Source organism: Mirounga angustirostris, unplaced genomic scaffold (genome assembly GCF_029215605.1).
Source record: "Mirounga angustirostris isolate CCGP_5_RB_7025 unplaced genomic scaffold, mMirAng1.0.hap1 SCAF_8, whole genome shotgun sequence".
Lineage (NCBI taxonomy): Eukaryota > Metazoa > Chordata > Mammalia > Carnivora > Phocidae > Mirounga > Mirounga angustirostris.
The window spans coordinates 20,337,727-20,358,186 of NW_026991716.1; the positions used below are offsets into that span (position 1 = coordinate 20,337,727).

The window sequence follows — 20,460 nt, forward strand, 5'->3', positions numbered from 1 at the left end:
TGCAATATTCCCTTTAAGAATATATGGAGTCAAAAGGACTTCACGGAACGTTCAACATATTAAAAGCTGCTCTGCAGAACTGGGGATGCAGTTTTTCCTGCCAAAGCAGCAAGTCCACCGTGGCCGATCCCTTAATAACAACTTCTACTTTTTCCTCACTGCCTCCTGTGGGTCACCTGGTAATCTTACTACATCCTGCTGAAGGGATGAAGTGTATGAAAGTCCATGATCCAACGGGCCCAGGACCCTTCGCACCCCTAAACACCTACGTGTAACACTTGCCTTCACCAGCAGCCCTTCGGGGGCCCAGACAGCGGGAACAGGTGATTTTGGTGACAAGGGTGCACAAGGAAGAACTCTCGGCCCCACCAGGCAAGCCCCCTGCTTCTGAGACTGAGGGAGAAGCTGAAAGTGGGGTCGTGGGGAAAGGGTTCTACGCTTCCAAGCCTGCTCCCCGTCCCGCTCCCCCCGGCTTCCCCGGGCCAGACAGGCCACAGCCTCCCCTCCGGGCAGTAGCACTCCTGGCGTGGCGGGCCCTCTTACCAGTGTGTGTGAGCATGTGCCTCTGGAGGGAGCTGGCCCAGGGGAAGACCCGGGGGCAGTGGGGACAGTTGATCTTCTGCAGGCAGTTGGCGTAGGAGTTCCGCTTGGCCCTCAGCAGCTTGTCTTCAGGAGGGCTGCCCTGCTCTTCGTCACTGGGCCCGTGGGGGTCCGCGGGGGCTCCGGCCACTTCATCCTGAGCGTCATCCTCTGTAGTCTGTAGAAACGGACTGAACTTGTTGGTGTCCGTCGTGGCGAGCATCTTCTCGATGCTGGCAAATTCCCCGCTGGAGTCCAGGTCCACCCCGCCGCTGCTGGAGCGGGGCCGGCTCCTCATGCCCTTTTTCCGGCCCCTCTTCTTGGACAAGCCCACTGGCCCCTGCTCGGTGGGTGACGGCGCCTCCGGGCTGTTGGCAGGAGGGGACGGGTCGCTGGATTCTTTTGGGCTGGTGGTGCTGGCAGGGGCGGCGGCAGCCCTGGGGGCCGCGCTTCCTAAGCTGTCCAGAGCTGTGCTGTTACTGTCAGGGCTCGTGGGCCCCGGGTCGGCCACCTTCGCTTTCAGCAAGGTGGGGGCCGAGGACACAGATGAGATGATCTGGGCGATGGAGGCCAGTGGGGGCAGCTCTTCTGTCACGGGGGGCTTTGGCAAGAGCAGCGGGGGCTTGGGGCGCAGCGGCCGCAACACCGCTGGGCTGCTGATGAGGGTGGGATTGCCCAAGATGGGGGAGCTGTTGACCAGAGCTGACGAGTAGATGGGGACAGCAAGCTGAACAGAGCCCTGCAGGGGCTGAGCGTGGGCTTCCAGAGTGGTGGCTGCGGAGGCCACGGGTTTTTCCAGGATTCCGCTGGGCCCCAAGGTCACTGGCAGGGTAGGGCACGGCGGAGGACAGGGAGATGGCTGCTCGCCGCTCCCTGGTTCCTGCTCAGGCTTCTTGGCTTTGCCGGGAGCAGTCACATCTTTGTCTCCTTTCCTGAAGTTCTTGGGGATGGACAGGTCAATGGGCTCCATGGAGCAGTCATAGGGCGCCGAGGAGGAGGGGCTCAGGAAGGAGGGGACATTCTCCTGCTTCACCTGGACCAGGGCCAGGCCCTTCTGGGAAAAGTCCAGGGGCTCGTTGAAGTCCACCGGGAAGCTGCTGGCGGGCTCCAACTTGACGGAGACGTGGGGAGGCAGAGGCTGGGGGGGGCCCCCGTGAAGAAAGCCGTTCTGCGGCTCCGGGAAGGGGGCCAGGGGTTTACGTTCGCCGAAGGTCCCGCCGCCGTCCTCGACCCTCCCCGAGGCCTCGGCAGCCGCGTGGGCCGGGCTCAGGCCGCCGGCCGCCAGGACATAGCTCTCGATGTCGTGCTCGGGCACGTGCAGGTGCTGCTTCGAGATGTGGTGGACGCAGTTGCGCTTGGCCGAGAAGGCGGCGCTGCACTCCTTGCACTCGAAGGGCTTGCGGCCCTTGGGGCAGCCGCCCAGGCCGCGGCCACAGTGCGTGCGCATGTGCATGCGCAGCGCGCGGTAGTGCTTCAGGTCCTCGCCGCACAGCCGGCACACCGTGTCCGGGGAGCAGAAGGCGTCCACCATCTCGGCAGCGCTGCTGCTCACGTACTCGATGTTCTTCTCGATGTCCTTGCGGGTGGCCTTGAGGTGCTTCTTGCGCAGGTGCCGCTCACAGTTGGCCTTGACGGTGAAGGGGTAGTGGCAGATCTTGCAGATGTAGGGCCGCTCGCCGCTGTGCGTGCGCAGGTGGCGGATGAGCGCGGCCTTGTCGGCGGCGATGTAGTCGCAGATGTTGCACTGGTAGGGCGAGATGCCCAGGTGGGAGCGCACGTGGGCGCGCAGCACCCCGGAGAAGGCGAACACCTGGTTGCAGAAGCGGCAGGGGTAGAGCACCTTGCGCATGGCTGGCGTCTTCTTGCCGCCGGGCCCGGTCATGATGGCCTTGAGGTCCCCCTCCGTTATCTCCTGCTTGATCTTGGCCTCCATGCTCAGGGGCAGCAAGGCCTCGATGATGCTATCTTGCTCCAGCTGCGTCTTCATCTCGGCCTGGCCCGGCAGGTCCACCCGCGGCTGCTGCAGGAAGAGCTGCGCGGCGGTGTCTGGCTGAGCTCCGGCCGGGGACGGCAGCAGGTGGGCACTGGAGGCTGCCTCCATGGGGCCTTTGAGGAGCTTCAGGGGCGGCGGGGGGAGGCTGGGGCTGATGCAGCCCGGGGAGGCCTGCTGGGCATTGAGGAGAGGCGGGGGCGTGGACGCGGCCACCACCGTCCGCGGGGTGACCAGGGGCTTTGGCTTCAGAGGGGGCATATGTTTGAAGATGGCCTGCAGAGGGGCAGCAGGGGCCTTGGAGAGAGGCGGAAGACTGATCTGAGGGGGGGCGGAGGCTGCCATCTTCAGAATCTGCTGGATGTCAGCCAGCTCGATGGCCGACTCGCCAGAGATGGGCTTGACCACAATACTACTGTCGGGCTGGATGATGAAGCCCTTCTGGAAGGGCTGCAGGGACAGGTGCTTCATGCTGTCCTTGGTAGCCGGGAGGACCGTGAGAGAGCCGCCCAAGGAAGCAGCTTCGAAAGGAGACAGACTCAGCATGTTGGTGCAGCCGGGGTCCTGAGGTAGCTGACACTTGAGTGTCTGGAGCTGTATTGCTTGGTTGTCATCGGGCAAGGGCTCCTCGGCAGGGGCAGGCCTGGCGTCTTTGGTGTGCTGCAGGCCCAGCAAGGCCAGGAAGACCTTCTGGTCCAGGGCGTCCCCGGGCAGGGTCTTGGCCTGCAGCCTTTCCCGTCCCTGGTCCGTGGCGACGTGGGTCTGCCTGTGCAGGGCGAGCGAGGAGAGCATGGGGAACGCCTTGTCACACGTATCGCAGACGAAACGGTGCTGCTCGCTGATGCACCTTCGTAGGTTTGTCTCACACCAGGCCTGCATGGAAGCCGGGTAGGCAAGAGCAAGGGAATAGAGAGGATTTAAAAATAATCACTACCCTGAGATGCAGAAGGTATCTGTTGTATAAGCTGCCCCAGTCCCCAGCCTTGGCCTCCCCGCTGCTTGCTAATTCCTGTCCCGGACTGAATCAGGAAAACCCCCCCAAAGCATCTCAAGCGTCATCTTGCTTGATGAATGACATCAATCTCTAGGGTATCTCAGAGAAGCAATGAAATATGGCTAAGTAACAACAGCACAAAGACAGGATTAATTCTCTTTTTAAAAATGGTGTCCTGGAAAACTAATGGGCTGGGGACTTCCTACCACCAGTGGAGAACTGGCTACCCTCGTGATTGTGGGAGAAAGGGCATTGCCTGGGCAGGGGCGTGAGGCAGCGCCACCTAGGGGGAGGGTTATGTGAGTGCATACGTGTGGGTAATATGCATATATGTGTGTGTATACATATGGAATAAGTCATTGAACTTCAGGATTCTGTGCCTCAAGAGTTTCCCTGCTGACATCCTCTATCCCAGTTTTTTAAAAAAAATAGTTTCAAAATGGCTTTGGCAGGTGTTTTGTAGGCAGAGAACAAATATGGTTCAGGTTAATAATGACCCCAAACATTTTTAATAGAAACTACAACATTAGAAATATTTACCTGTAACATGGATATTAAAGAAATATTTAAAAAAATACAAATTCAATTCAGATAGGGCTGGAGTAGGGGTGGTGAGCAATTCACAACCTTAAATCCAAATGCCCCAAGAACAGGCAAAAAGCACAGGTAAGCTAGACACATACTCAAGTTAATAAGAAATTCAACACAAAATAAAAGCCCACCTATCCCTCTCAGTTTAATGACCCAATGAAGATTGAAAGGATCAAGCTGAATTTCAAGAGAAAAGGTTGTGATTAAAAGAAAGACAAAACCCAACTGACAACATTTTAAGGAAGGGAAGCCTCAGGGTGAGGGGGTCTAGTCCAACGACGTGGCCCATGGAGGTGGCTGCTGGGTCCACAGGCCGAGCAAAGTACCTGAGAAATTCGAGGAAACTTCCTACAGGAGAAGTCAGTGAATCCTAAGTCATGGAAGCCAGCAGGGATGGAAGGGTTGTTCTGAATGAAAGGCCTTCCCATGGAGTCCCTGGGAAGTTGTTTGTGGACAAGTGCGTTGTGCCGCAGCAGTCCTCGATGTGTTCGAAAGGTTACGCAGCAAATGTCACATCTGGCAGGAAAAAGGGACAGGATATAAGGGAGCAGCCAAGTCAGAGTTTCCACTTGTCCAGTAGCGCGTTCTAATTTTTTGTTGCTTCATTTCAATTGAAATAAAAATGATAGGACATCAAGAAGCCACTCTGTTCGTGGTTAGCACCAAGAAAACTCTTCATTTTAAAAAAGTTATATTTTACCAATTTCTGGGTATCCTAATCTTTGCAGACAGAACAGGTGTGTCCAGTAAGTTTAGCCGGAAACCTGAAGCCACGGTTGCAGGCTTACTTTGTCTTACCTGAATTATGCAGCATAGAGCGATCATTTCAAAGGTTTTGCTCCCTCCCTTGGCTCAATGGACTCTAATTATCATAAATCTTTAAAAGTCAAATAGCATACATTTGCGCAGAATCTAGAGCATCCCTGGTCTCTAATGGGGATGAAATGATCAGGATGAAATGATAATCAAATTCTCCAAGTGAATTAGTAGCACACGACAGTAACTATGTATTCAATTCTGATATTATTACCATCCATTATCTGAAAGACAACCCTGGCTCCTAGACTAGGAGCAAGGCATCCTGCAGGGGCACAGAGCATGCCCCTGGTAGGCGGGTGGGTATCCTGACTTTCATCTTACAGATGGAAACACCGAAGCTCAAAAACCTTATGCAACGTGGCCGAGGTCACACAGCCAGTACGGAAGCAAAGATAAAATATGAACCCCGTTCGGGGCGCCTGGGTGGCTCAGTCGTTAAGCGTCTGCCTTCGGCTCAGGTCATGATCCCGGGGTCCTGGGATCGAGTCCCACATCGGGCTCCCTGCTCAGCGGGAAGCCTGCTTCTCCCTCTCCCACTCCCCCTGCTTGTATTCCTGTTCTCGCTGTCTCTCTCTGTCATATAAATAAATAAAATCTTTAAAAAAAATAAATATGAACCCCGTTCATCCTCCCGCCCACACCTGTTATGATGCTGTTGCCTTTTCCTTGAAAGACTCCCATGGATGCAGTCCATCTAAAGATCAGCACCCTCCACCTCAGAGATGACCTACACCTTAAGTGTCCTGGGCCACAAAGATGTGAAACAAATGCATTTTATTATTATTATTTACTTATTCTTTTTTAGAGGGGGATGGAGAGAGAGCGAGTGAGAGGGAGGATGGGCAGCAGATGGAGCATGGGGAGCAGGGGGAGGGAGAGGGGGAAAGAGAGAGAGAGGGAGGGAGGGGGGGAGAGGGAGAGGGAGAGAGAGAAAATCTTAAGCAGGTTCCATGCCCAGCACAGAGCCTGACGTGGGGCTCGATCTCACTATCTTGAGATCAGGACCCGAGCTGAAAGTCGAGAGTCAGATGCTTAAGTGACTGAGCCACCGACGTGCCCCCAAATGCATTTTATGATGCTTCCTTTACTCTTTCATACCAGTGTCACCTTCTGGGTCTGCACTGAGAACCATCCTAACGACCATCTGATCATTACAGTATTATCAATATCCCCTAGATCCATACTGGATACAGTGCCCACAGGAGCCACATGTGGCTATTTAAATTAATTAAAATTTCCTCAGTCACATTATTCTCATTTCAACAATGGCCTCAGGTAGTGCAGATCTAACACATTTCTATGTTTCTGTGACTGCAGAAGTTCTATTAGGGCTGTGGGCCTAGCACCTTTCCAAGTATTTGCATGTACAAACGCATCTGCCTCTCACAAAACCCCTAAAGCAGGTGCTAGTGGTGCTCTATAAGGAAGGAACGTGGGTCACCGAGGGGCAGAGCAACCTGCCGGGATTTACACTGCACACACCTTAGCGGAAACCTTCTTAGCTCTGAAATTCTTCTCTGTTAATAAAGAGATAATAAATCACCATGAAGCAGCTGAACTCATTTTCCTCTTGCACTGAAACGAAGTACCAAGTACGTGCAACTTGGCTGTTCTTACCGCGCTGTGGCAGGCCACGGCAAGCAAGGTCCTGCTGTATGTCCACCGCTCCTGTCTCTAGGGCCACCCCAGCCACATCTCGCCATCGAGATTCCTGCCATCGTTCCATTAAATTTGGAATACCGGGTTCCCGCGAGCCGCTCAAAACACAAAACTGCGCCTGAGGGAACGGTGCTTCGGCTCACCAAGTGTGACAAGGGCTCCAGGGAAGGCAGGGTCACGGAGAACCCAGGCTGCCTTTAGGTGCTGACGGTGCTCACGGCCGCGGGCCCACACGGTGCCACTTCCTGCTCCCCCCCCCGCCCGCAATCCCTTGCACGCACGCGGCTCATGTTCAGGGGGGCTGGAGAGTGGCCCCCCAACCACGGGGAACCCTGGCCAAAGCACCCAGAGGACTAGGCCATGAGGAAGCAGCCTGGCCACAGCTGCTCCAGTGTGCCACGCCGTACATGTGGGGGGGCTGTGACCCCTGGGGCCCCACAGCACCTCTGTCCCATCCTGCCATCCTGGAAATGACACTTTCTTCTTCTACCGCGGTGACTCCAGTCTCCTCAGACTCAAGTTCAACAGCACACTCCTCGTCGTCACCACCCCATCACCACCCCAGTGGTCAGCTGGAAGCTCTCCCCTGAGCTGGAGAGAAATGTCTGGACTGGGGACATTTAATGCCAACCAGACATCGGGTGATAGTAAGAAATCACTGTTACTTACTTAAGTTGTGGTAATATTTTGGTTGTGCCTTTTTTTTTTTTTTTTTTGTAAGTCCCTTTCCTTTACAGATACGTAATGAGATGTTGTTAAGTGAAATATGATGCCTGGGACTTGTTTTCAAATTATCTAGGATGGGGGAAGAGATGAAACACCATGGGCTGGGAATTCCTGAAACTGGGGGATGGGTGCATGAGGGTTCATCACACTGTGCTCTTTACTTGTGCAGAAGTTTAACATGATCCTAATACATGTAAAAGAGAGAACCACCTAAAGAAGAAAAAAAAAAGAGAGCAACATCTAGTTACAAATGGCTAATGAGAGTGGGCTGACTTTTCGTCTCTTTTTCTGAGCTTCAACAACATCCAAAGCACTATTTGTGGCAGATGCAGGTGGTGGTGGGGGGGTTCAATTTATTAAAAACCCCAGAAGAGAAGCCCTTACACTGAGTCGGAGCCTCTGGGAAAAAGGTGGAGGGGCCGGGGCGGGAGGGAGGTGTGGAGCCCAGGGCTCAGGAAGGCTCCACAGCTGGGATTTACGTGCAGGCAGAGTGAGCCACACTCGGCGGGCTGGGCAGTCAAGCCTGTGGCCTCATCTGGTGTGGCCTTTGTGAACTGGAGATGGTTCTGATTTTCTCTCTCCCTGCCTCCTCCCCTCTGTCCAGGCTTGGCCAGAAGCAGGTGAGGCTTGGGAAGCCATGGGAAACGGGAGCTGGTCTGTGCCTTCCCTGGAAGGTGAGAACAAGAGGAGGCAACAAAGTCGAGGGCAGGTGCCAAGGGCTGCCACTCGTGGGCACTCTGCACCTGATGTCCACACTTGCTCTTTCCAAATGAAGAGCGAGCACCGACTACATACATTTTGCGCAGGACATATGCAGAGTGTTTTAAATTCATCTTCACCCGCACCGGATGCTGCAATATCACAACAAATACCTGAACTCATTCATCCTAGCAACTCTGTGAGACAGCGCTAGTAAGAGTCAGTGAGTGTGTGATCCACCAGGGGCTGGCCCTGGCTCCCTGCTCAGCTTTCCCTGTGAAGACCACCGCAGCGGAGGGATTCACGGTCAAAGTCAGGTAAAGGGCTCAGGTGTGGTGCGCATTAAAATGAAGTCACGCGGGGCACCTGGGTGGCTCAGTTGGTTAAGCGACTGCCTTCGGCTCGGGTCATGATCCTGGAGTCCCTGGATCGAGTCCTGCATCGGGCTCCCTCCTCAGCAGGGAGTCCGCTTCTCCCTCTCCCGCTCCCCCCGTCTTGTGCTCTCTCTCTCTCACTCTGTCAAATAAATAAATAAAATCTTTAAAAAAAAAAAAATGAAGTCACGCGTCCGTGTACTATTTTATCTGACCTAAAACATATATAGTCGATCCTCATTACTGGCAGATTCCGTATCTGTCAATTTGCCCACTTGCTACAACGTACTTGAAAATCCGCGTCACTACTCGCAGGGTGCCTGAGGACCCGCCCCGAGAGGGGAAAGAGCCGAGTCGCCCGCCGTGCGCGTTCCCGGCTGCAGCCACTCCGCCGTCTTGCCCCAGCCCCTACTGTAAACCCTTACACGGTCCACTTAGTGCCACAGTTCTCGCGTTTCTGTGCTCTTTGTGGGTGGTTCTGTGGTCTGAGATGGGCTCCAAGCACAGCGCCAAAGCGCTGTCTCCCGAGCATCAGCTCGAGGAGCTGGGATGTGCCTGATGGCAGAACGTGCGTGTGTCCCACAAGCTTCGTTCAGGCACGAGTTACGGTGCTGGGGGCTGGGAGTTCCCGGTCCCCGAGTCAGTGCTATTTATTAAGTATGATTTCTTTAAGCAGAAACAAACATAAAACCAGGGTCTGTTATTGATTAGCTGATGAAAAGGCAAGCAGAGGCTCGCAAGCAACTAACCCTGTGTTTCCTCTAGGAGCCACGGTTTAATATTCACTAATTCTGTGTTGGCTGCAATCTTTGAGAACAGAACGACTGGGAGTTAACGGTAAGCGACTGCACATTCACTCCCCAAGGGCTTACGCTGGAGTCTCACTGCACTGAGAGAAGATCCAGGTCTGGGTCACTGCATGGATCATATTCCTAATACAACATCTTTCACTTCCAGGTTTGGACTTTTTTTTTTTTTAAGATTTTATTTATTTGAGCAAGAGAGCACAAGCAAGGGGAGCGGCAGGCAGAGCGAGAAGCAGGCTCCCCGCTGAGCAGGGAGCCCGATGTGGGCCTCGATCCCTGGACCCTGAGATCATGACGTGAGCTGAAGGCAGACACTTAACCGACTGAGGCACCCAGGTGCCCCTGGGAAGAAAAGTTCTCTTATTTTTCTCCTGTACCCTAGAGACCTTTTGAATACCTTTCCTGAGTCTACTGCACTAGTGAACTGTTGGCTATGAATACTCAATGTGAGGGGCGTCACAAGTCGGTTTTCTAAAAGGGAGGACAGGGTCTCATAATATGGCAGTTAGAGCTGACTGCAGCTATCGTAGCCATGAGTTTTTAATGACACCAAGTTTTCTTCACTTCTAACAGGTCTATCCCCCCTTCCATTCTCTCGTTCACCTTCAAGCCCCTCCCGTTTCTGGCATCTAGGACAGTTTCACACATAATAGGTGCTCAGTGAACTCACAGCTGAATTAACCAGCACCAACCACAAGCTCTGTGTCCCCCGTGGAAGGCAGCTGGGGAGCAGTGTGGGATACGCTCGGGGACCAGAGACAGTGGGAGGGGAAGTGGAGGTTGTGCAATCTTGGACAACTTATTTCCTCTGTATTTTGATTGCCTATAGGGCAAAATTTCCCACACAGGCCTGAGACAGGAATTGCTCCCTCCATGACCTCCTTACTATAGTGAGAATTAAGTGACAGGTCCTCAAATCTGTGGACACCCGATATCCCAGGCCTGGGAGAGCTCTTCCCCATCCTCCTCTGAGCCCCTGACTGCTCTCTCCTCTGTAACATGGGGATTGTCAGAGTTACTGTCAGTGACAGAGAATAAAATCCTTGGAAAACTGCAAGGTGCTACTCCAAACTTAACCATGACCGTATATTGCTAGGAACAAAACCATCAGGAATAGCCCATTTCCTGGCCACGACAGCAAACATGAAAACTCAGGGAAAATGAATTTTAATTTCCAAAGGATGTGTTCTCGCTCTTCATTCTCAAGAACTTCACCACTGTCCCCACTGCTTCTGTTTAATCCTTGAGACTCACGGGAGAAATGCATGTTCTTCCTGGTCGCCCTCTGTCCTGCACCACCTGCTTCCCCCCCCCACCACCCCCTGCCACCCCCCCTGCTCCTGGGGCCACAGCTCAGAAGAGAAGTGCATGTCATCCCAGCCTGCACATGCACTCAGAGCCTTCTAATAAAATTTAAATAAGGCCCAGAGCCACAACTTCACGCATCTCCAATTCATGGGATTCAATCGATGCGCTCCTATTTCACTTCTGAAAAGATACAGAATGCCATCTCATAAGCTGCTCAAAAGTGGCAGAGGGGGAAAAAACACACAAAAAAACCCAAAAAACAAACCTGCTTTGAAACCAGAAGCACATCGTGGGGATGGTTAAAAGGAAGAAAATGAAACCCCACAGAAAAACACTGCTTGCCATCTCCCGCTCAGCACCTGTTGGCAGACCTTAAATAAAACCAGTGTGGAAAACCATCACCCAGAAACATGTGGACGGGCCTTTGTCAGCCAGAGACACCCTGGTTCAACCAGCCTTCCCAAGGCCCTGGGAAGAACACTCTGCAACTGTTTCTAAAGAGCTCTTCAGGGACAATGGAGACCATTGTCACTCTGTGGGCGACACTGTTCGCTGCGGGCTCTGATCTGGGGGTGTTTGCTAACCTCCCTTGGGCTTATCAGTCTTCATGAAGACCACAGCCATGGGTCGGGTGGGCCCCAAAACTCTCCCCTCACCCCCCGGCTTGTGGGATGTCTCCATCCTGCCCTGGACGCCACTCCAGGAACTCACGGACTGTACCACTGCAGAACATGCTGAAGGAGCAGGACTGCACTTTGGAAGTCGTAGGACCGCGGAGCGCTGGAGGACGATTTCATCTTGTGTGCGATTCGGACAGTGTGCCAGAGGGAAAGCTTACAAACTCAAGAGATTGCTTTCTGATACCGCGGCAATGCAAGAGGCGGGCAACTTTCCCAAATGGAGAACTTCACTGTCAGTAAGATCAACGCATTTGGGGGAAAGTGTAACTAGGGAATCCTAGTCACAGGATTTAACAGATGCCAATAGAACTCTTCTAAAAACAAAACTTTTTTTCTTTTTACATCACATACTGAAATAAATTACTCTAAGGAAAACAAAAACTCATCAGTGGGAAACACTCTAAAGACAGGTGAGGTTACATATCAAACACAGGGATGAGTGCTAAGATGGACATTCGGCCCATCCTCAACTTACAAACACACACCTGTATATGTGTGAACTCCAAATCACTCTGCTCACAGAAATAGTGTTTCTGGACTCCAAGACAGTTCACCAGAGCCTGGTTCACCCAGAAAACACCTGAATTCCAGCACATGTTAGCAAATGCTTCTCTCAGAAAGAAAACTTAATTGAGAATCCTGGAGATCATACCATTCCCCCCTCCCCACCATGTGACATCCCAGCCTCCCGCAGGGCTGCTCGGTCATGGTGGCTCCTATTACCGGGGCCGGGGCTCTGCAGTTGTGGTAGGGGTGGGTGGGAAGGCAGGAGGTATAGTTTTGGGGCATGCAGTCAGGGCTGTCCTAATAGCAGAAGGCTGAAGCAGCTGTCTGCAGCTTATCTGCTCCCCCCGCCCTCCCCCCACCTCCCTTAGCACCACTTGCACTGTCACCAAAGGGGTATGGGTAGGAGTGAAGCACAGATAGGAGAGGGCCGGGGTGGGGGGTCTTAGGGGAGGGAAATGCTTCCCAGCAGCATGCAGGGGGGTGAGCCAAGTTTCCACTGCGGCCCCTGCGGGCTGGAGGGACACACCACGAACACAGAGAGCCTTCAATATATACACTTTATCCACAGCCCTTCCTGTCCCTTCTCCTGCAGAAATTAAGCAAATAAGCAAAATCACACAGCAGATTGGCCCTAGATTTGACGTGGGCTGGCCTGGTAGAGAGCCCAATTCTCACAGGTGAAGTGACCTGCACGGGTCCTGTAGCCACAGCTCAGCCTCTGCCGCCGGCTGTCACAGGCCCGGGGACAGCGAGGCATGGGCTGGAAGAAGCCAGCAGGTCAAGGAGATAACTCTCCTTCCTTAGCTGAGGGCTCTGTCCTTTCAATTCTCAAAGGACTTGAGTGACAATGAATGATCTTCTCATCCATACCCAGATCCACCACTAGTCTTAAAAAAGACAAAAGTTAAAATTTTAAAGTCATGAATTGAAGATGGACACCTGTGACAATGAGACAGGGCACCATGATACCAGTTCTTTTATAAGCCATGCCCTTGTGAGAAGATGCTACATCCTTCTTACTGATTTCTTCAAAGAAAACTATATAACCCTGATCTGGGGTAGAAATGCGATAAATGCGCTCTTACGGTCTGAGCAGTCTGTGTAGGGGGTGAGGGTCCAAGAGGAAGCCTGATACAAAGCCAGCAGTTTGAAGGCTCATAGGAGAGCGAACAGTTACCCTATCAGGAATAACTGTCACCATCCGGGACACCAGCCCTGAAATAAGGAATGTGTGCCCACCAACCGGAGTGGGTTTTCCAAATAGCCTTCCCAAAGTGCCTACGATGGGAAGGAAGCCTACAAACACACCCAAGACTGAGAGTCAAGCCAAGGTAAATTTGAAGGCAAAGTTACTAGCAATGGGGTTTACCGAAGTGGAAAGCAAGAAGCTTTAAAACAAAAAACAGAAACCTTGCAGCTAAACAGATTTGGGGATTAGCTCCTCCCAGTGCTCACTGCAGTAATACTGTATTCATCTGGTGACCTCAGCTCTCCAGAACAGGAAGAGAACTCTGAAGTCCACAGAAAAGCTTAAGAGCAGGCCGAAGAGATAACCAGCGCCTCCCCACCAGGTGCCTCACCTTTAAGGCAACACCACATCTACCAGGATATGATGGCAGTTAAGGGGCAGGGGACCTCCATCAAGAAAGGGTTTTTATATAAATTATATACATATATATTTTTTCCCCCTATGCTAAACATATTTAATTTTTGAAAGGCCGCTCTGGCAAATTTCAAACATTAGGAAGCATTTCTTTAGAATCTCTGGTTTCCCCAACCATCCAAGGAAAATGATGCGTGGCTCTGCTCTTTAAAGCTAGCCAGTCCTTTCAAGCTTCTAACTATCCAGAGTTCACAGCTGGATAACAAGGATTACAAAATGCGGTAGGTAGGACTCAAACCAAATTTAAATGGTCATTCAGCTTCCCAACCTTTACAAAAGCAGAACTAGATGAAAGGGGTGCTCTATGACAATGAGGACTCAAGGGCAGACTGCTTTCATGTTCTCTTGTCAAATACACAATACCTGGGAGAAGGCCCTGAATGCGACGCCTCAGTTTCCTTGGAATGGGATACCCAGCCGAGGACTGGACTGTCCCCCTTCCTCCTCACCACAGTCCGCAAATGCGTTTTCCAGACAGAGAACCAGCCTCGGCTGGCCCAGGGGCCAGGGACAAGCTAGGCGGCAGGCTGGGATGGAACTGGCCGACTTAACTCCCACTCTGTGACGTCCCAGCTTCTTCTCCAACCCGGGGCACATTCTTAATGGCCAGACACTGGACAGTGGCTCACCTGGGAGCCTTTCCTGCCCCTCACATTCTCTGGGCAGCCAGAGGGCCTGGCCCCTGTCATCAGAACCTGGGAGATACCTTGCCGAGAAAGCTGAGCTCACCCTGGCTACTTCCTTGAGATACTGAATTTCTTGCCCATTACAGTGTTTTAATCGAGAGACTGACATTCCTTTTTTAAAGGGATTTCATGCTTCATTTTTCCCTGCTCTGTCTCCAGAGGCAAAAAGGGGTAAGTGCAAACAACCTCCTCAGAGCCCCACCCGGTTCAGACATTCCTGCCCTGGTGCCCACCCTCCCCACCCTCCCCTCCCATCCCAGCCAGAGAACTGACATCCAACAGCTGCACTAATCTCTCCCAGTTGCTGGGAGCAACAGTGAGGGCCCTGTACCCTGGCCGGTGGCGGGCGGCAGCTTGCCCTCCCCACGCCCAGGAATCTACCAGACTGCACACCGCGTCCCGACACCCTGCCTGGACCGTCCAACCAACCAGTGTGGCGTGAAGTCAGGGCAGATCCGAAGCGCTTCATGGCGGGCAGGCTGGGGTGAGCGCAAAAGCTGGTGGCCGCCTTGGCTCTCAAGAGCCCGAGTTCCAGAGAGGCCCCTCGGGCAGAAGGGAGAAGGGGCATCCTGACAAAGGTGCCTCCAACTTCCAGGGTGGTCTGCCGGGTGGGGGGCATCTGTCCCCCCTCCCCCATCAGCCCCCAGCACCGTTTCAAACCTGCCTCCACCTGGCCAAGACACCGACCCCTGGGACTCTTAAATACAGATGCTGATGACTATTTTTTTATACTCTTTCCTTACATTTAAGTGTGGGACCAATGTCATGCTATGTGAATTAGTCTGAGGGGCTCCCTGCAGGTGATGGGGGTGTGTATGGGGAGGGTGGTGCAGCGAAGGGAGCCAAACATTCCTTGGAACACTTGAGAATCCAGAAGAAAGAAGGTTCTGGCATCTCGCTCCACCACCAGGACGAGGGGGTGGCTTTCAGCCGGGCCTGCACGTCTGTAACAGCATTTACCCCCACTGTGCAGGTGGAGGACAGGCCCACCCCCAGCAGGGAGGGTGTACCTGCCAGAGCTCACTCGTGTTCCCTGAGGACTAATTCCTGACCTAGATTCCAAACAACCTTGCTCAGACCGAGGAGAGCCTCCACCTGGAGGAAACTGTGAAGTACCACCTCGTCCCGTGGAAAACTCAAGGGAAGCTTTACCCTACCCGCTCAGGCTCCCTCTGCTTTGACCACAGGCAACCCATGCACTTCCTGGTCCCGAATTTATCCCCTTCGCCTTGTTTTGTAACTGCCCATTTCCTTGTTTTCTGACTCGAGGGCCCCATCTCCAACATCACTTTTTTTTCCTTCAAGTCTGGTCAAGTGCCGGGCACACCATCAGCACTCAATCATTTGGATGCATTTTAACTGAAATAATTTAAATCTATTACCTGCCCTTCTTGCATCAAGAAGCCACGTGAGACTGGACAATAACTTTTGATAAAGTCTGCCCTCAGCCGCAATGCCAGAGCCACAGTAATCAGAGAGCTGTCACCCCTCCGGGCCCAGCCCCCCATGAGCCCAAGACAAGTCATTCACACCCAAGCCTGGGGGCCTCGCCCGCCAGGCTGCTCGCTGCCCCAGCGCCCTCCCTGCCGCAGGCGGGCTTGTCCGGGCCTGCGCCTGGGTGATGGGCTCTGCACACCTGAACCGTGGCTGGCTCGAACTCAGAAGGGCCACACACCCCGAACTGCAAAGCCTCTGTATACAGCCAGAAATGCAGAACACATCACTGGCAGTTTTTATGCCGATTATGTGTTGACACTGTATTTTGGTATTAGTGCTATAATGAGTGAAAAAGCATGATCAATCTCGCCTATTTCTTTTTACTTTTTAAAACGTGACCACTAGAAAATTTAAAACACTCTGTCCATCACGTCTGATTCCAAATGCTGGCTCTCCGCCAGCCCCCCTTGTGTAGGGGGCTGCGGATTTGCCGCGGGTCACGTCACGGCACAAGCAACGCCCAGCACTGAGGGCTAGAGCTGCTCTAAGCATCTTCCTGCCTTCCTTTTGCTCTGCGCTAACACACGCTTCGTGAACTTGAAACAGGAACGGGGAACAGCCTCGGCATTTACACCAGTTTGGACTTCTCTAACACTTTTTATTAAGGGACAACAGGCACCCTGCCAGCTTTGGGGATTGGGGGGTGGGGCGTGTGTCAGGGCAGGAGAGCGAGAAGCCAACAGCTGTTTTGAGTTACAAACTTTCTGTTTAAACTGGTAGCATCCCACTGTGGTTCTGCTGCCGCTGGGGTTTGCAAATGGAGTCGGTGTCTATTTTAGCTCTGGGTTAACAAGCAGTCTCTCCCACCAGCTACTGTCACAGTTCACTGCCCGGCTGGGCCCTGCTGGCTCCTGCCTGCCCCCACGGCCTCCTCTGATAGCAGGCTATTACGTGCAACAGCAGAGCAGAGAGGAGAAGAGGGAAATTAACTATGTTCTATAATCAAGTCCCTTTGGTTTCCAGATGCAAGCCCCACCCCACATCGCAACAGCCCCCAGACAGGGGACGGCTGGCTCACCCCCACACAGGATGCACTGCGGGCACAGCATCCAGGGGCTCCAGTGGGGTGGAAGGCTGCCAAAAGGGGCTGAGTCCCCAGCAGGCTACAAAGCTCCTCCCGGCGACCCCTCACCAGACAGAAGTCACTATTCCTGAGTGGGCAAGGAAAACAGGCTGGACTTGAGATTCGACTTCCCAGTGCATCTGCCTTGTCACAGCCTTGGGGACATGGCAAGTGAATTACCCATGGAAGTGTGCAGAATGGGACAACCGGTGTCCGACGTACGGCCCATCCCTGCTGCGGAGTAGCAAGCCCAGCCTGTCCCTGGGGCAGGTGCTTGTCTGGGAGGCCCCGCTCCAGCGGTGCCCACACCCTCATCCAGGCCACCACGTAAGAAGGGCACACTTGGGCTTCCTCTCTCACGGCTGTAAGCGCTGTTGTGCAGGCATGCACCAGCTGCCCGAAAATGTCTCGCCAGAGTCAAATTATTTTCCCCATAGGATAGGATTCTCTAGAGGGAGGCAAATGGGTCATTCCTAAGATGGTATCGGATCCCAGACTAAAGTAGGAAGTGAAATAAAACACACAGAGGAGTTCCGAGATGGGCAGCGCGTTCACTCTCCGTAGCGCCCGGTCGCGTGGCTGTTTGGAAGGAACGCGGGGCAGGGGCTGGGGTCCCACGTGCACTTGCTGGCTCTGCCCACGACTCACCACGTGAGGCCTCACCTCTGTTCGCTTGGGTCCTCAGTTGAGAAAGCTATTTCAATATTCACCACCCACCACAAGCCCACATCCTGGGGATGCTGTGGACGTTCACGAAACCATGAACTTCCCGAATCTCTCAGGACTAGAGGGCCTGCAAAAGGAAGAGCCAAGTGCTTTTTCCTGGTGGACAGAAGGACAGCTGTTAAGAGACCAACCCCTAGAATATAAGGCCTGGAAAGGAACACAGGGATTATGTGATCCAGCTCCCCTTCGAGGGTCACAGACAGCCGACCGAGGTCCCATATGAGCAGGAGTTCTGACCAGCAGCCCATACCCTCTCCTACGCGGCCAGTGGGCAATTTCGAGATGGGGGAGTTATGAAAAGACAATTTGTAGCACTTCAATGGCTCAGCAGTTTAAACTCTTCATAAATTCTTTTTTCCCCTAATGGAAAAATGTCAAGCTGATATGATGAAGTATAATGTTATCTGACATGGCTTTAGGTTAATGTACGGTGAGGCTTTTCCCTCGACACAAAAGTCTTCAGCTGGCTCAGACCTCTTCACTCCCCAGTCACAACCCAACACGTGTCCTGAGGGAGGAAAGCTGGTCCATACATCGGCGAGTCCAACAGGTATCCAGACTCCTACTCCCAAGCTGCCTCCCGAAAGCCAGCGCTGTGGTGTGCATGTGCTCGCCCCTGCTCTGGGAGAAGCTTCAGCCGCGCCTTGCAGGACACGACCTTCCGATCATGTCGCTCCCCTGTGGCACCTCGTTCTTCTCAGTGCTTAAAAACCATGGCAGGAGCATTTTAAAAGTGGCAGGTCTGGGGCGCCTGGGTGGCTCAGTCGTTAAGCGTCTGCCTTCGGCTCAGGTCATGATCCCGGGGTCCTGGGATCGAGCCCTGCATCGGGCTCCCTGCTCCGCGGGAAGCCTGCTTCTCCCTCTCCCACTCCCCCTGCTTGTGTTCCCTCTCCCTCTGTCTCTCTCTGTCAAATAAATGAATAGAATCTTTAAAAAAAAAAAAAAAAAGTGGCAAGTCTGCCGCAAACATCCCAAGCCTGTCTGCCACTAAGAACACAGGACTTGCTGCCTGATGAGAAAGCTTTGCGAGAAGATGGGGAAGGAAAGCCGAGGGCGCCCCGTCCGCAGCCCTGCCCTGAGCGCTGCTGGAGAGTCCGAGCACCGTGCACTGTCTCTGCCTGGACAGGGGAAGGCCCAGCAAACCCGGAGTCAGCAACTCAGAACATCAGCTCTCAACGTTCGCCTGTGACGGGCATCACATGGGGCCGAGTGTCCTGCATGAAGTAGAACTCTTCTTACCCCAAAAGGCTTTTTTAGGTTTCTGTGCTACCAGTCCGATCCAGCCGAAACGCTGGTGAGTAGCTGGTATGCCCTTCCGTCCACAACACACATCCGTGAACAGCTAACAATCATCGCTAACAAGCGACACGTCTTGTGCTACAGAAAATGTGCCTGCTGCTCGAAAGCCCCTCGTCATGGGAGAAGCCCTGTGCACGGGGCACTCAGGGCAACTGCTCTGGGGGCCTCGCCAGCAGCGAAAAGGAAGCACAGCGAACCTCGGTGAGCACATCCTGTGGCTCCGGCCACTTTCCTCCTCCTCCTGCCACTTCTCAGCCTGGCTTCCCCGCACCACCCTCCTTTTTCAGCTGCCTGGCTTGTCACCAAACCCAAGGCAAATCCCTTTAGCTCAGTTTGGAGGACCGGGGGGGCGGGGGTTGGGGGGCGGTGAGGATCTGTCCTAAGTCCGAGGACACAGGAATGAAAAAGAGCTTTCCAGAGGACAGGTACGTTCCCTTTCTCCTACCTTAGTGGATTATCTGAGTGGGTCTCCATGTGGGTCTCCAGTCCATACTTGCAAACAAACTCCTTGAAGCATATGGGGCAGTGAAACACTTCATCGACCTTCTCCAAGTCACCCGACTGCCCATCTTCCACCATCTTGGGGGAAAAGAAAAAAGTGAAGTCATGAAGGAGGTCTCCCACACGGGTCTGCTTCAGAAAAGAAGCCAATACTCAATCTGGAAGCCAATACTCAATCTGGATCTACAGGGAGGCCTCCCTCCTAAGGATTAAGGAGGCCACTGACCAGTCTTTTCATCCATGCAACAAATCCTCACCGAATGCTTCCATCCATCCACCTTCAATCCACTCATCCCTTCTAATCCACGCTTATGGAGCACCTAGTATCTGACAGGGACAGAGAATAATAGGAGTCCCTAACACGTAGGAAGCTTCCACTCCAGGTGGAGAAACCAAAAAGCACAGAGCAATGAAATAAGCCCCTCATTTCATGGGGCTCAGTGAGGGGGGCCCACAGAGAAGTGCACACAGGTACGCTTTCCTGCAGACACCTTGCAAAAACAGTGTGGGAAAACACAGGTTAAAAGCTTAGGATGGATGTCTGCCAAGTCCCCAGACTGTGAGTATAAAGACTAGAGGTATTTCTGCCAGGAGTCCCGTGGTTAGGCACATCGGCGTGCGGGGGGGTTGGGGGGAGGTGGCGAGAACCTTTTTAGCAGGTGCTGGGTCTTCCTTCTCTGACTCGGCATCATGACTCAGTTTCCTCTTGGAGGACAGCCGCCGGCGCTTCAGTGGGGATGGGGGGGCCGTAGCTGTAGCACTGTTAGGGTCCTTCTCATGAATCTTCATATGTCTGGAAAGAACACACATACATACACACACACACACACACACACAATGTGATTTGGCAAAAAACTGAGTTGGTTGATTTCTTTTACATTTTTCGTATTATACGTTTAGGTGTTGGTACTTGAATTTTCTTTAAGATAGACGGTAGGATTTATACAGTGATTGCTCTCCTTTTAAAGCCTTCTCTGATCTCCCTGAAGCCCTCCATAAAGCCCTCACAAGCGCTATCCAAAAATGTTGCTCAATGCTTTGCTGTCTATTGGAAGACATTCATGAACTTCACTGACACTAACGAGATGAAAAAAAACATCTCACTGCCTCTTCTACTTACTCAGACGAAAGGTACTATTTCAGGACACATGATTCTATAAAGAACTCCCAGATACGGCCGGTTCACACATAAAGTGATCACTCTGCATTTACCCCCAGAACCCACCTCGCAAATGCCAGCAGCATGTGTTCGCTCTCCTCTGCTTTCGAAGGCATGCTGGGGGTAAAATCTGA

At 53.1% G+C, this 20,460-nt stretch overlaps 1 protein-coding gene across 9 annotated transcripts in view; it reads right to left on the bottom strand.

The window, feature by feature from the left end:
* Positions 1 to 20,460, bottom strand: part of RREB1 (ras responsive element binding protein 1) — a 177,281-nt gene that overhangs the window by 17,152 nt on the left and 139,669 nt on the right. For all 9 annotated transcript variants that reach the window (XM_064597206.1, XM_045866412.3, XM_064597208.1 and 6 more), the window contains 4 exons: positions 19,816 to 19,960; positions 19,112 to 19,245; positions 4,481 to 4,670; positions 544 to 3,442 (listed from right to left, as the gene is read on the bottom strand). In XM_064597206.1, the coding sequence (XP_064453276.1) occupies positions 544 to 3,442; positions 4,481 to 4,670; positions 19,112 to 19,245; positions 19,816 to 19,960 (3,368 nt within the window). The remainder of the gene's footprint in view (positions 1 to 543; positions 3,443 to 4,480; positions 4,671 to 19,111; positions 19,246 to 19,815; positions 19,961 to 20,460) is intronic.